The following is a 13,779-nucleotide window of genomic DNA, read 5'->3' as shown; positions in this document are numbered from 1 at the left end:
GAAGAAGTTTATGTCATTTTTCAGTGACATGTTTGTGCTGCATTATTCAAAAGGCACAATGCCCAGTTCATTAGATAATATGTCACCTTCTTTTTTAAAAATTAATATCTAGGTGTCCTGAAGGACAGGTGATTGTGCAAAGTTGCAATGCCACCACAGATACAAAGTGTGGATCACCAACTAAAGGTACGGTTTGAATGTCTCATTTCTAGATCTGTCTCCTTGTTCAGTTTTAGTAGTATCATGATGACTTCAGCTTCTGGACAGAACTTGCCAGAAAAGCATAAAGCTGACCTGCTACTTGGTCTTCCACCATGCTTTTAGCTTTGAGTCCTTGTTATCCAGTCATATAGTTTCCTTTTAACTTTTTTGCAGGCCTTAATCTTTATTATCATTACACTTCTCCCTTCAACAATGCTGGGATTAAGGACGCTAGACCACCATGTAGTTCAAAATCCATATCTAACTTTTAAGCCTCCCAGAACATAACTACAAAACATAAAGAGTTGGTTCAAACAAATACACACACACACATATGCACACACCTCTCTTGACTCGCATCAGTCTCCTGGCATGCCCCGCCATCCTGCCTACTGCCACATGAAGCTGCCATGACAAGAGAGGGGCCAGCTGGGCCACTGCCAGTGGGCTGGCAGTGGCCATACCAACAGCAACAGGGGCCTCAGAAAGTTTAAGACCCATCTCTCTCAGGCCACTTCCTGGAGATGAATAGCAGCACATTAGTTATTGAATGTTTGTTTGTTGGGGAAAATCCATGTATAATGAAAAATGTGCTGCTAAGACCCAGGCAGTTCAAAGGAGAAGTGTACTTGGTTTTCATTCCCCATCCCAACAGTTCGTCTCAATGCACATATGGCCAATGCTCACTAGGGTATTTCCCACCCACCACCCCATGATTTTATCTGTACACCATGTGGCTTCTCCAAGCCTCATGGTAAAGGTAAAGGTTCCCCTTGACAATTTTTGTCCAGTCATGTTCGACTCTAGGGGGCGGTGCTCATCCCCGTTTCCAAGCCATAGAGCCAGCGTTTTGTCCAAAGACAATCTTCCATGGTCACATGGCCAGTGCGACTTAGACACGGAACGCTGTTACCTTCCCACCGAAGTGGTCCCTATTTCTCTACTTGCATTTGCATGCTTTCGAACCGCTAGGTTGGCGGGAGCTGGGACATGCGACGGGCACTCACTCCATCGCGTGGATTCAATCTTACGACTGCTGGTCTTCTGACCCTGCAGCACAGGCTTCTGTGGTTTAGCCCACAGCGCCACCACGTCCCAGCCTCATGGTACCTCCCTCTTATTAGTGGATGGTGTCATTTTGGCTACATAATCTTCAGCAATCCCACAAGAATACTGGAAATTGAATGATAATAATCATTCTCCAAGCCTAGTTCTGGCCCATGTTTCGTATCTTTATTGAGTTCTAAAGCAACTGAAGTTGTTCAGGAAGACGTTACTGTGTGTTAACATGAGATGTGTATGTGACATGGGAGACTGTTGTAGGAAGAGAAGGAGCCAAGCCAGGCTGATGGAGGAAGTCAGCTGTGTGACAAACCCAGACCTACTGGGATCTGCCACACGTTAACTAAGCTGCCACCAACCATTCCCTATAAGAAGTCACACAGACCAGGGATGGATTTTTAAACAAATAAAAGAACAAGGTTTATTTAAATCACACACAGGGAAAATAAAATGATCAGGTGAATAAGATATAGTAACGTGACTTATTCTCATTCATACATGCATACAGTTTGGTTCACACAGAACCCTTAACTTGAAGCACAGACCCTGAACCCATCAGTTCTGGCTAACCAACAGACACCTGAACCTATCAGGTTGGTACTCTGACACACAGTAGTACCCTGTCTGACACACAGACTCCCACACCAGCTTCTTCTTCCCAGCTGCTGCTTCGTCACATCCCAGCGTCTCCTGAACTTCACCACACACGCTCCACATATATATACAGTACAGCCCCTCCTCCTGATGTCCCGCCTTCCACTCCCCATAGGATGGAACTTTCCCTCCAAACCCATGACAGACAGGTAACATCAGTGCTGTATGTAACACCTCCCCTCTTTATAAGTTGTTTTGTAGGGGGAAAGCTAACGTGCTTTTTCCCAAAAAACAACCTGGATAAAACACACAACAACAGTTATACATACCATATCATACTTACTTATACTTACATTCTAAGTTAACCATATCAATTAGGCATTTAAACATTTACCATATATATTACATCAATTTACCTTTATTCATACAAACCAAGTTCAAAAAACAGGTACATTTAACTTTTTGTCATCAATATATATACATAGTCCATGTTTCTTTCGCCGTCTTCATTCTTCAGGTCTTCTTGACAAGGCGTCAGCAACACAGTTCACTGACCCTCTGACCACCTTCACTTCAAAGTCATAGTCCTGTAGGTTTAAAGCCCACCTCATAAGTTTGCTATTGTGGGTTTTCATTGTCTTTAACCATTGCAGTGGTGAATGGTCAGTGCACAGAACAAAATGTCTTCCCCAGATGTAAGGCTTGGCCTTCTGGATCGCGTAGACTATGGCCAAACACTCCTTCTCCACGGTTGCCAAATGTCTCTCACCTTTTTGAAGTTTCCTACTCAGGTAGGACACTGGATGCTGGTCACCATTCTCATCCTCCTGGCAAAGAACTGCTCCTACCCCGCTGTTAGACGCATCGGTGTAGATGATGAACTCCCGGTCGAAGTCTGGAGCACGCAGCACTGGATAGTTGATTAGCGCCTCCTTCAACCTCTGGAACGCCTCCTCACAGTCGCTGGTCCACGGGATGCGGTCATCAGCCTTCTTCCTCGTCAGATCGGTCAGCGGAGCCGCAATCTCGCTAAACCTCGGGATGAACTTTCTGTAGTAGCCCACCAACCCAAGAAATGATTTGACTTTTTTCTTGGTGTTGGGTCTGGGCCAATCACGAACTGCTTCTATCTTGGCCTCTAGGGGTTTGATCACTCCTCCCCCTACTATGTGACCCAAGTATTTTATTTCTGGGCTACCCAGCTGCAGTTTGTTCTCTTTGCAGGGCCTAGACCAAAGCACTTCCTCCCCTGGGTTAAAGCGCCTCTCCCTGCCTTCCTGGTCATCCCAAGCTTTCTTTCTGACCTTTTGAGCTTGCAGGGTCTCTGCTGCTAGCTCTAGGTTTCTCTTTAGGTCATTCCTTAAAGAGTCTATATATGTCACAACATCTTGTGGGTCATCCTGGGTGATCTGCTCCCAATTTTGTTTGATCAAATCAAGGGGCCCTCTCACCCTTCTCCCAAATAAAAGTTCAAACGGACTGAACCCGGTACTGGCTTGTGGCACTGATCAATAAGCAAACAAAAGGGATTGCAGCTTCTGGTCCCAATTGTTTGGATTCTCTGCCAAGTAAGCCCTAATCATGCGCATTAGAGTCCCATTGAACTTCTCCATTAACCCATTACTTTCAGGGTGATAGTCAGTGGTTTCCTTGTGCTTAATTCCACAGATTTGCCATAAGCGTTTCATGAGCTTCGATGTAAATGATGCTCCCAAATCTGTGATTATTTCTGAGGCAAATCCCATCCTGGACATATACCCCACCAAGGCATCTGCCACTGTGTTAGTTTCAATGTTAGTCAAGGGTATGGCTTCAGGGTACCTCGTGGCATGGTCCACAATGGTGAGAATGAACCTGTTCCCCCTCTTTGTGGCCTTGGGCAAAGGTCCCACAATATCCACCCCTATGCATTTGAACGGAGTGTCAATCACAGGCAAAGGGCACAACTTTGCTTTGGTCCTGTCGCGGCTATTCCCCTGCCTTTGACACACATCACATTGTTTACAGAACTCCCTGATCTGCTTCCCTATGTCAGGCCAGTAAAAATTCTGTGTGATTCTCTGCTGTGTTTTGTTCACCCCTAAGTGTGCAGCAAACATGTCAGAGTGCCCCCTTTGTAAGATCATGGGGCGATACTTTTCAGGTACCACTAGCTGACTCCTGATCCCATCTCCCCCTTTTGAGATATTCCTCAGGGTCTCTCTATACAAAATCCCCTTTTTCTCCAGAAATCTCACTGGGGTTTCAGGTGTTAGCTGGGCGTCAGTCACCTGTTCAAAATACTTTTGGAGAGTGGCGTCTGCCTTTTGCTCCTGTCCAAATCTGCGGTCTGTGGTTAAGGTTTCCACCACAGCTTCTGAACTCCCCCCACCTGCTTCCGTCTCTGGCTCATCATTACCCCCCTGAACTGTCCCCGTGGTGGCTTGTGAACGTGTAATCACTAGCACCCGTTTCACATGTTCAGCCAGGTCATTTCCCATGAGCACGGCTGCTGGCAGAGTCGATGAAATCGCTAGCCGCCAAACTCCCCTCCAGCCTTGAAAGTTCACAGGTACCTCCGCTACTGGCAGAGAGATTACCTGCCCCTCAATCCCTGGCACCTTCATGCTCTCATTTGGGATTACATACTCCCTAGGAATAATATCTGGATGGCACAGGGTCACCTGGGAACAAGTGTCCCGCAGCCCCCGATACTGATGGCCAAGTATTCCTACGTCCACCCCTGCTGTTTCAAACAATTGAGAATCTGTTCTCACGAGCAAGCATCGCTTGACCTCCACAAGAGGACCATTTTCCTCAGCCTGATCAGCAGATGTAGCTGTTCCAGATTGAGTAGCCATGGCAACAGGCTCCCTCAGTGACGATGAGCCTTGCTCTTTCTGGACACAGAACACAGCTTTTGGCTTGGTTCCACTCGAATCCTGAGGCACAATTCCTTTTAGCTGCTTTAATTTCTCACACTCTGAGATTAGATGGCCCTTTCCCTGACAGAAATAACATTTTCTGGTGTATTTTGAGTCTTTCTCATCTTGTTTTGGTTTTCCCTCCAAAATCTGATTTCTGGACTGGCTCTGCCCAGAAGTTTTATCAACAAAATGGCCTCCCATTTTTGGCGGGCTCTGAACTAACCCTTTGGAGTACTTAGGGTCCCATGTTTCCCTCATGTTTTCTTCAGAATAATTCAGGTTTTGTTGTGCCTTAACCTGTGTGCCTTCTTTTGGTTTCTTTTCTAGCTCCTTTTGCTTAGCCTCAAACTCAGCCCTGATCTGTAAAATTTCTTCCTCAGCCCTAGCTTTTATCTCTTTCACTTTTTCTTCAGTCTTATCTCTGATTTCTTTTAATTTAATGTCTTTTTGCTGATTATATTTTTCAAGATCTTGCTCACTTTGTCTGGCCTGAGCCTCATACTTTTCTTTCTTTGACATTTCTTCCACTGATAAATTGTTAATAAACTTATTTAGGAACTTCAATTCTAATTGTACCATTCTAATTTGGAGTTTCAGTTCCATCTGTTTGATCCTCATGTCCATTCCCCTTTTCTTGGCATCTGCCTCTGCCTGACTGATTTCAGCTCTTTCTTTTCTTCTGATTTCCATTTCCCTCACCCTCAGTTCATGCTGTTGGGCCAGGAGCATTTTTCTGAGTTCTGGGTTCTGCTCTCCCGTGCTCTCATCCTGCACTGAGCCAAATTCCTCCTCAGAACCTTGGTCCACCTGTGGGTCTTCCACTTCACCCATTTCTGCCATTTGGCTTCGAGTCAAGGGCATACTCCCCCCCAGAACAGGCTGCTTTCAAAAGTCAAGCCTCAAAATAAAGCGACCACTTTTTTTTTTCTTTTTGCCTCAGAACCAGCTTTCCCTATAGATTGCTGCTGTCCTTCAGCACTACTTGCAACTGTAGCGAGTTAGAGCCTACCCCCCTCTGCTGGGCCTCTCAGCAGGCAGGCTAAATCACTTCTACTTTACAGTTTTGCCTCAGCTTTTTTCCCGCCAAAACAGGCTGCCTCAGAGCACCCTAATCTAGTCCCCAATCTGAGGTTACACGTTCTTCTACTAGTGCACCCCCCCGTGAGGTACACCTAGAAGATTACCTACGTGCTCTCAGATTGTCCCTGACTAGACCCCCCTTGCTCTGGGCACACTTGCCAAGGCTTTGCTGGACTGCTGGACAACTGGACCAGTCGTATCCCACACGCTGGACACCAATCAATGTGACAAACCCAGACCTACTGGGATCTGCCACACGTTAACTAAACTGCCACCAACCATTCCCTATAAGAAGTCACACAGACCAGGGATGGATTTTTAAACAAATAAAAGAACAAGGTTTATTTAAATCACACACAGGGAAAATAAAATGATCAGGTGAATAAGATATAGTAACGTGGCTTATTCTCATTCATACATGCATACAGTTTGGTTCACACAGAACCCTTAACTTGAAGCACAGACCCTGAACCCATCAGTTCTGGCTAACCAACAGACACCTGAACCTATCAGGTTGGTACTCTGACACACAGTAGTACCCTGTCTGACACACAGACTCCCACACCAGCTTCTTCTTCCCAGCTGCTGCTTCGTCACATCCCAGCGTCTCCTGAACTTCACCACACACGCTCCACATATATATACAGTACAGCCCCTCCTCCTGATGTCCCGCCTTCCACTCCCCATAGGATGGAACTTTCCCTCCAAACCCATGACAGACAGGTAACATCAGTGCTGTATGTAACAAGCTGGCCGGGGAAGATGGCGTCGATGTAACTTCTCCCCGTCCTTGCTCTTTATAATCTGTTGTTATTACCTCAAAATGCTAACTCCACCACCTTCTAAGACGGAAAAACCAGGCACGAAAAGATGCCTGTTAACAAGCTCCAGTGAGGAGTTGCTGGCAAGGAAAGGATAGAGGAAGTCTCACTGTCTCAGCCAGATGAAAATTTTAAGGCCAAAATTCACATTAGTAGAGTAGATTCAGTATGAAAAGACAGGTTAATGCATTCCAACCAGCCTCTTGTCACTGGCTTCAGTCCTGTATAATTAACATGAACTGAAATTAATGATATATGTATGTGCTTAACTGCGGGACTGAAGCTACTAAGCCAGCCTTCCCCAATCAGCTGACTTCCAGATTTTGTTAGGTAAGGCATGCCAACTTCATGGCTTATTGTTGGGAGGTGTTCTACTGCTTCTCTACTGTGCTATTGAAATATTACTCAGTAACTTAATTAAACTGGAGCTTATTGGAGTGGATATGGAGGTGTCTTGTCTGTGCCCTTACAGTGGAACACAGTAATCTCCCTGCACACAGGCTGAATTGCACATGGCGCTGCAACAGGTTTCGTTTGGCTGGCTGAGAAAGACTACAGGTCACATTAAGATGCTGTCATCATATTGGTATCTTGTTGCAAGGCCAGCCTGAATGGTTTAGGTATCTGGCTGCGGCTGCCAGAGGTTGAGAGCTCAATTCCCCACTGCACCTTCTTAACAGGGGCTGGGCTTGATGATCCATAGGGTCCTGATCAGCTCTGAAGTTCTAAGATGATGATGATGAGCTGGAAGATAGAGATGAAGATGATGAAACCGAAAGCTGCATGAAATACCTGGGGGAGCAGTTAGAAAATAAGGTGGAGTCTCTCAAAATAAGCTGAGGTCCCAGAACTATTCAGAGCATAGAACAGAGCTAAGGAGATACAAGCCTGCTTGGAGTTGCAGACGTGAAACTAAATTAATAGCCCAGTTCAGCATATTAGAGGAAAGAAATTAGGTAGTGGGGGCCTCAGCTCCTTCTGCTTCTTAGACGGGGCAGGTAGGCCTTTAAAATGTTGCTGGACTGCAGCCATGATCAGCTCTAACCAGCATGGCTAAGCATGGGAAAAGGAAGTTGCAATCCAATGACATTTCAAGGGGCACAAGCTCCCCCCCCACCTGTTAAAACAGCATCCCAATGCATTCCATGGGATCAACAGGGATGTCGCCTTTTATTTCTTCCTCTCTTTTTTTGGCACAGATATCAACCACAAGATGACATTTTTGCCCATGGGCATGCATGCTCTGTTTAGCTCTGGTCTGAAACAGAAGCCCTTGCTAGCAGATCACACAGGAGACAATGGCTGACATCTTGTTGGTTACCTGCCTCACAAAAACAAACAAAAAACACGACTCTCCTCCCATTTTTTAAATATCTTGGGACACTTGGCAAATTTTTGTAAAGCACTTATTTATTATGTTATCCAAAAGCAAAATGTATGCTTTTTTTCATGTGTGTTTCACCTATAGAAGATTCTCATGGTCTGGACCTGCTTTGACTTTCTGTTTTCTTTCTTGCCTTTTAGAAACAACAGATGGCACATCCAATTGGATTCCGATCGTCACTTCAGTTGTTCCTGTTGTTCTTGTTCTTTTGCTTATCCTAGGGATCCTCCTATATAAAAAAAGGAATGCTATCTGTAAAAGTGAAGGTAATTTCCTGGAATATAAATGAACCTTCTTGAAGTAACTAGATACTCAAAATTAAGGGAGCTAAAGTGAAGGTTAATGGGGAGAAACAAATGGGAGGGCCCCATGAATATATGTTCTCCTGCAGGCGGATCCTGGCATCCCCAACTGAAAAGATCAGGTGTTTTGCAAGCCCTCTGAGATCTGCTTTCTGTTCAGGTAGACAGGCTGGGTGGAAAATAGGCAGCATGAGAGGGTGCATCAAGGGGAGCAAGCACCTACAGGACAGGGAGCCCACCACTCTATTGCTGGACACCTGTGGGTACTCAGATCAACAGCATTTTGAATTGAAAGATAAATCTGTTATTAGAATAAGCCTGAGATCCTAAGCATATCATTTAGAAATCCACACTATCATATTCATTATTATAATCTTGACATAAATTCACTTCACAACACAGAACTGGCTTTTCAAGGAAAGAATCCAATATGATTCTTAAAGTATATAAAGAGAGAGCCAGAAAATAACAGTGTCAATTGTACAATTATAGAAAGGAAAAGGACCAGAAGAGTGTCTAGTTCACATTAAATTGTACCCATGTTTGTATTATGACATTGTATACTAATGCATATATTTTTCTCCCTTCCCCAGAAAAAGACTCTAAAATTCATTTGGTAAGTAGCCCCCAAAAACTTCATTCTTTCACCCTTTTTCTGAGAAGACATTTCTGGAATAGTGACCTACACAAACAGAGTGTCATTGGGTAGCTTGCCTCTGAGCTCTCTGACTGATGTAGGATTTTCTGAGGGGATGGGGGGCTAAAATGACACACTGTGTCATCCATTATTTACTAGAAAACTAAGAGTCAATGTCTAAACAATTTATTACGGACTATTTATAGTATCTCTCTGTGAATAAGTGATCCACATGAATATATTGGCAAGGGAATGAACCCGGTGTAACTCTGTCACAGCTTGTAAACTTTTGGCCTCCCTTCCCTTTTGTCCCATGCCAACTAGCACAACTGTTGAAACTGCCCTTTCTGGTGCAGACAATGACATTGGTTTGTGGTCAAGTCGTCCCAGTTCACCTGTCCCTGCTTCAGCACAACTTGGACATCTTAACTTCAGCTTTAGAGGTTAAGATTAGATATGGCGGTATTTGTATACAAATACAAATATTCCCACACAGGTGGCGTTAACGAGGGTCCGGCCCCATGGTGACGGGCTGTCCACTCACTGATCTGATGCAGATGACGCAATTCTACCAATGGCTCCACAGCGCACGGTGCGCTCGCCACTCTTCGACCTTGCAGCGAGGCTTGACCTCCCACCTCCGGCCAGGAGCAGCAAGCGGATTGCCCGCTGTGGAGCCATTGGTAGAATCGCACTGTCTGCATCCGCAGTGGATCGGTGAGTGGACCGTCTGGCCCCATGGGGCTGAACCCTCATTAACGCCACCTGTGCAGGGATATTCATATACGAATACCCCCATCTCTAGTTAAGATCCTTTGGATAGTCTGGAATATAATCTGTTAGAGGAAGGTTGTGATTCGAACCTACGAAATTAGTACAGTGGTGCCTCGCTTAAAGGGCGCCCCGTTTAACGACAAATCCGCATAGCGAAGAAGATTTTGCGATCTCATCACGATGTTCCCTATGGGGAAAAATCACTCTGCGATTTTTCCCCATATGCCCCATTTTCGTTATCCAAGCGCTTTCCCCCCCGATCATCCCAAAGCCCCGCCGATCAGCTGGGCGAAAATGCGGGCTTCGGGATGATGGGGGGGAAGCACTTCTCCCATCATCCTCCCGAAGCCCCGCCAATCAGCTGTGCAAAAACGGGCGTTTGCGATGATCGTGCGGAAGCGATCATAACGAACGCCCCGTTTTTGCACAGCTGAGCGACGGTTCCAAAATGGCCGCCGGGTAAATAAAATGGCCACCCACAGTGTTTTCGCACCCTTTCCTCGCTTACCGGGCAGCGAAAATGGCGGCCGGATGGAGGATTTTAGCTTAAAGGTGAGTTTTTCCCCCATAGGAGTGCATTAAACATGTTTTAATGCGTTCCTGTGGGCTTTTTTGCCCCGCATAGCAACGAATTCGTATAGCGACGGTTTTTTCGGAACGGATTATCATCGCTATGCGGGGCACCACTGTATATGCTTCAGACTCTGGAGGCATCAGCCCAGTCCTATATCTTGCTCTCATCTTCTTTCTCACCAACAATCCCCAAATCTTACTCCAGCTTTCTTATATTCCCTCCTTAGTGGGAACTTCTTGTGGTGAGCTTTTCTCCATTCTCCTTTCTGCCATTCCATTTTTTTCCTGTCTCTTCACTCCATCAGAATATTCAGTCCTGGGTAGTTCCCAGGGAGAAGATCCATGTCCCACTAGCCTTCCAAGGGTCCCTGCCAAAGCTATATGGCAGGGACCCTTGGAAGGCTAGTGGGACATGGAGCTAAACAGTCCTTGAGATTCCCTGCTCACAGTGCCTGTACATCTACTTCACACAGTATACAATTAATTTCTGGAATTCCCTACTATGAAATGTGGTTATAGCTACTCGCTTAAATGAGTTTTTTAAAAATACAAACAGCAATAAACAAGCAAATTCTAGCAGGCTATGTCTTAATACAGTAGGACAGGCAAGACGGGAATCTGATTTTGCAGTTGCTAGTGGGATTATCTTCAATAAAATTTGGGCCAAAATTATTATTTTGTTATTTACAATTAAATGATGCTGAGAAATTGGAAGAAGGCACTTCTGAGGATCCAGGATCAAGAAACAATGCTCTGTTTCTAAATCTTGAGATGAACAGGTTGTTGCCAGGTAGCACAGATGAAGAATCTACCTCTGCAAATATTCCATCAGCTCCAACTCTGCAGCTGCCAGATAAGCCTGCCATTCCAGGTGGACAGTCAAATGTAAGAAATAGTATGGAAGCTGCTGATCTGGAAATGGTGTGTCTCTGTTTATTTCGGAAGTATGAAAAGTGTTTAAACAAATTCAGTATACTGAGCGTCCCAGAAACAATAGGGCAATCAAAGATTTTACATTCAAGTGGAATTGCCCTATTACTTCTGGGGTAGTTAGTATTACAAAATAAGATGGAATAAAAAATGAAATAGCAAGCAGAATATTTGTCACTGGAGGCCAAGACAAAGATCAACCAGACTCTGGTATTTCTGATCACCCTGTACAATTGTGAAAAAGTTGGACAGTTAAGAAAGCTGACAGGAATAAAATTGATTCACTTAAAATGTGTTGCTGGAGGAGAGCTTTGTGGATCCCCAGGACTGCCAGAAAGACAAACGAGTGGATCCTAGATCAAATCAATCCTGCACTATCTCTGGAGGAAAAAAAAATGAAGCGGAAGCTACCATACAAAATTAAATTGTTTCTGCTAAAGTATAATTGAAACGTGCTTCTGCTAAAGACTTCTTTACCAGTTTCAAATGTATTTGTGCTACTTGAGTAAGTAGTCAAGTGCATTATTTATATCTTTACTAAAGTGAGTTATGGCAGGATTTTTTCCCCTTAAATTTCAGGTACGAGATGTTAAAAAACCTATGGTGATAGTTAAAAATTCTTCTTCCAAAGGTAAGTGATTTTGGTAACTTATTTTATTGGTTCATCAGCCAGCAGATAGATAGTATTGAACAGCTTTTTTAATGTTGGGTGTAAAATAGTAATAGACCAACATACAATACAATACATTTGGCCAACAATAATCTCTCATTGGAAGCCACAACAGCTAAACTGAGTCTATTGTATTTTTGTTTGTTTGTTTATTATTTCAACTTGTATCCAGCCCCATCATGCAACATACTTTGTTGATGGTTTACAGTGCATATAAACAAAGAAGGAATGAATAGAAAAAAATTAAACAAATACAAATCATCAGTCAATAAAAAACACTGACTAGCTAACCTGTCTTTAGATAAATAAACATTTGAAAATGACATTGGCCATCATAGGTAAAATAACTAATAAAAAGCAGTTTTAAACAGTTCTGTTTTTAATAACCTCTTGAAGACTGTGCAGGATTTGGGGCATATCATTAGAAAAATCACTGGAAAAGACAATAATGCTAGGAAAAGTGGAAAGCAGTAGGGAAAGAGGAGTGTCTAACATGATACAGATAAAAGACATTATGGTCTTTAGTTTTCAAGATCTAAGCAGGGCTATAAATGATAGGAGATTTTGGAGTTCATTAATTTATAGAGTCACCATAAGTTGAAACATGATGCAAGACAGTACAGTGGACCCTCGACTTACAGACGGCTCGACTTACAGAATTTTCGAGTTACAGACTTCTCTGGCCGCAAAATTTAGATTCGACTTGCAGCCGGAGAATCGACTTACAGACCAGAAAAAAACCAAAATGGAACAAAAATAGAATAAAAACTGCCAGTTATGGGATTAATCAGTTTTCAATGCATTGTAAGTCAATGGAGACTCGACCTACAGACTTTTCGACTTGCAGCCACCATTCTAATACGGATTAATTCTGTAAGTAGAGGGTCCACTGTATACACATCTGCACTGAGGTGAGTGTTATGTTCTTAAAAGTCTAGGAAGTCCTTGCATTTTCTGTTGAAATATAGGTACCTATAGAGCCAAACTATAAATTGGCAGTGTTAGGATGAGCCAAATTCAGCTTAATAAGCAGAAGTACAAAATATGAATGAGCCATGTACTCCAGTACAGATCTGTTTGCTCCTCCCTTCATGGGACTAGACAAATCAGAAAAGCTTTCAGTTTGTGTTGGCTTTTTGTTCTGCCTGAGCAATTACACTGGTTAAGAGTTTTTAAAACAAGCCACTGTCTTCAGCTAGCCTCAGACTATGGCTTCATATCCTGCATTGCTCCTTACATTTCAGCCATAGCATTCTGGTTCAAAAATGTATAATACGAGTGGACTGAAGAATTCCTGGTTTGTTTGAAGGAGCAAAATCGCTTTGTGAAAACAGACTGGCTTATATCTTATATAAGGTATGCTCATCCAAATGCATTTAAAAGTGGGCTAATTGCTGCCACTTTTATTTTGAAAAAAAGGAGGACAGATTGGGCACAAAAGGTGCCCAGTTTGACCTTTGTTCCTCAGAACAAAGAAGCACTCCAGTACAATTAACCCCGGGTTAGGACAAGTACAGTGTCAGAACACAAAGGTGAGCAATTCCTGTCTAGGGTGTGACGGAACAGGAAGGAGTTGCACAATAGCTTTAAGCTCCCGTGTCAGCAAAGCAAAAGAAATAAGCCCTTTGTGCCTGGCTATATAAATGTTACATTACTTGGAACCCTTTTTTAAACATTTTCAAATTGTTCTAATTACAGGGATTTTTAAAGATTAGTTAAATGCACTTGCTGTGGCCTGATTCTAGAGTTCCAGTGAGTGGAGTGGCACTCACAATATATTATTGGGAGAGGCAGGGAAAGGTGATTTTCACTGATTTCTTTCTATAGCTGGCTCCCCACTACTCT

General features: G+C 43.8%; 1 protein-coding gene across 3 annotated transcripts in view; it reads left to right on the top strand.

The window, feature by feature from the left end:
- Positions 1-13,779, top strand: part of LOC110076554 (tumor necrosis factor receptor superfamily member 6) — a 36,360-nt gene that overhangs the window by 21,082 nt on the left and 1,499 nt on the right. For all 3 annotated transcript variants that reach the window (XM_078383851.1, XM_072985677.2, XM_072985676.2), the window contains exons 5-8: positions 113-186; positions 8,189-8,314; positions 8,944-8,966; positions 11,844-11,895. In XM_078383851.1, the coding sequence (XP_078239977.1) occupies positions 113-186; positions 8,189-8,314; positions 8,944-8,966; positions 11,844-11,895 (275 nt within the window). The remainder of the gene's footprint in view (positions 1-112; positions 187-8,188; positions 8,315-8,943; positions 8,967-11,843; positions 11,896-13,779) is intronic.

The sequence above is a fragment of the Pogona vitticeps genome, chromosome 1, assembly GCF_051106095.1.
Source record: "Pogona vitticeps strain Pit_001003342236 chromosome 1, PviZW2.1, whole genome shotgun sequence".
NCBI lineage: Eukaryota > Metazoa > Chordata > Lepidosauria > Squamata > Agamidae > Pogona > Pogona vitticeps.
Note: the sequence above shows the minus strand (reverse complement) of the source record. Positions and strands in the feature narration are given on the sequence as shown.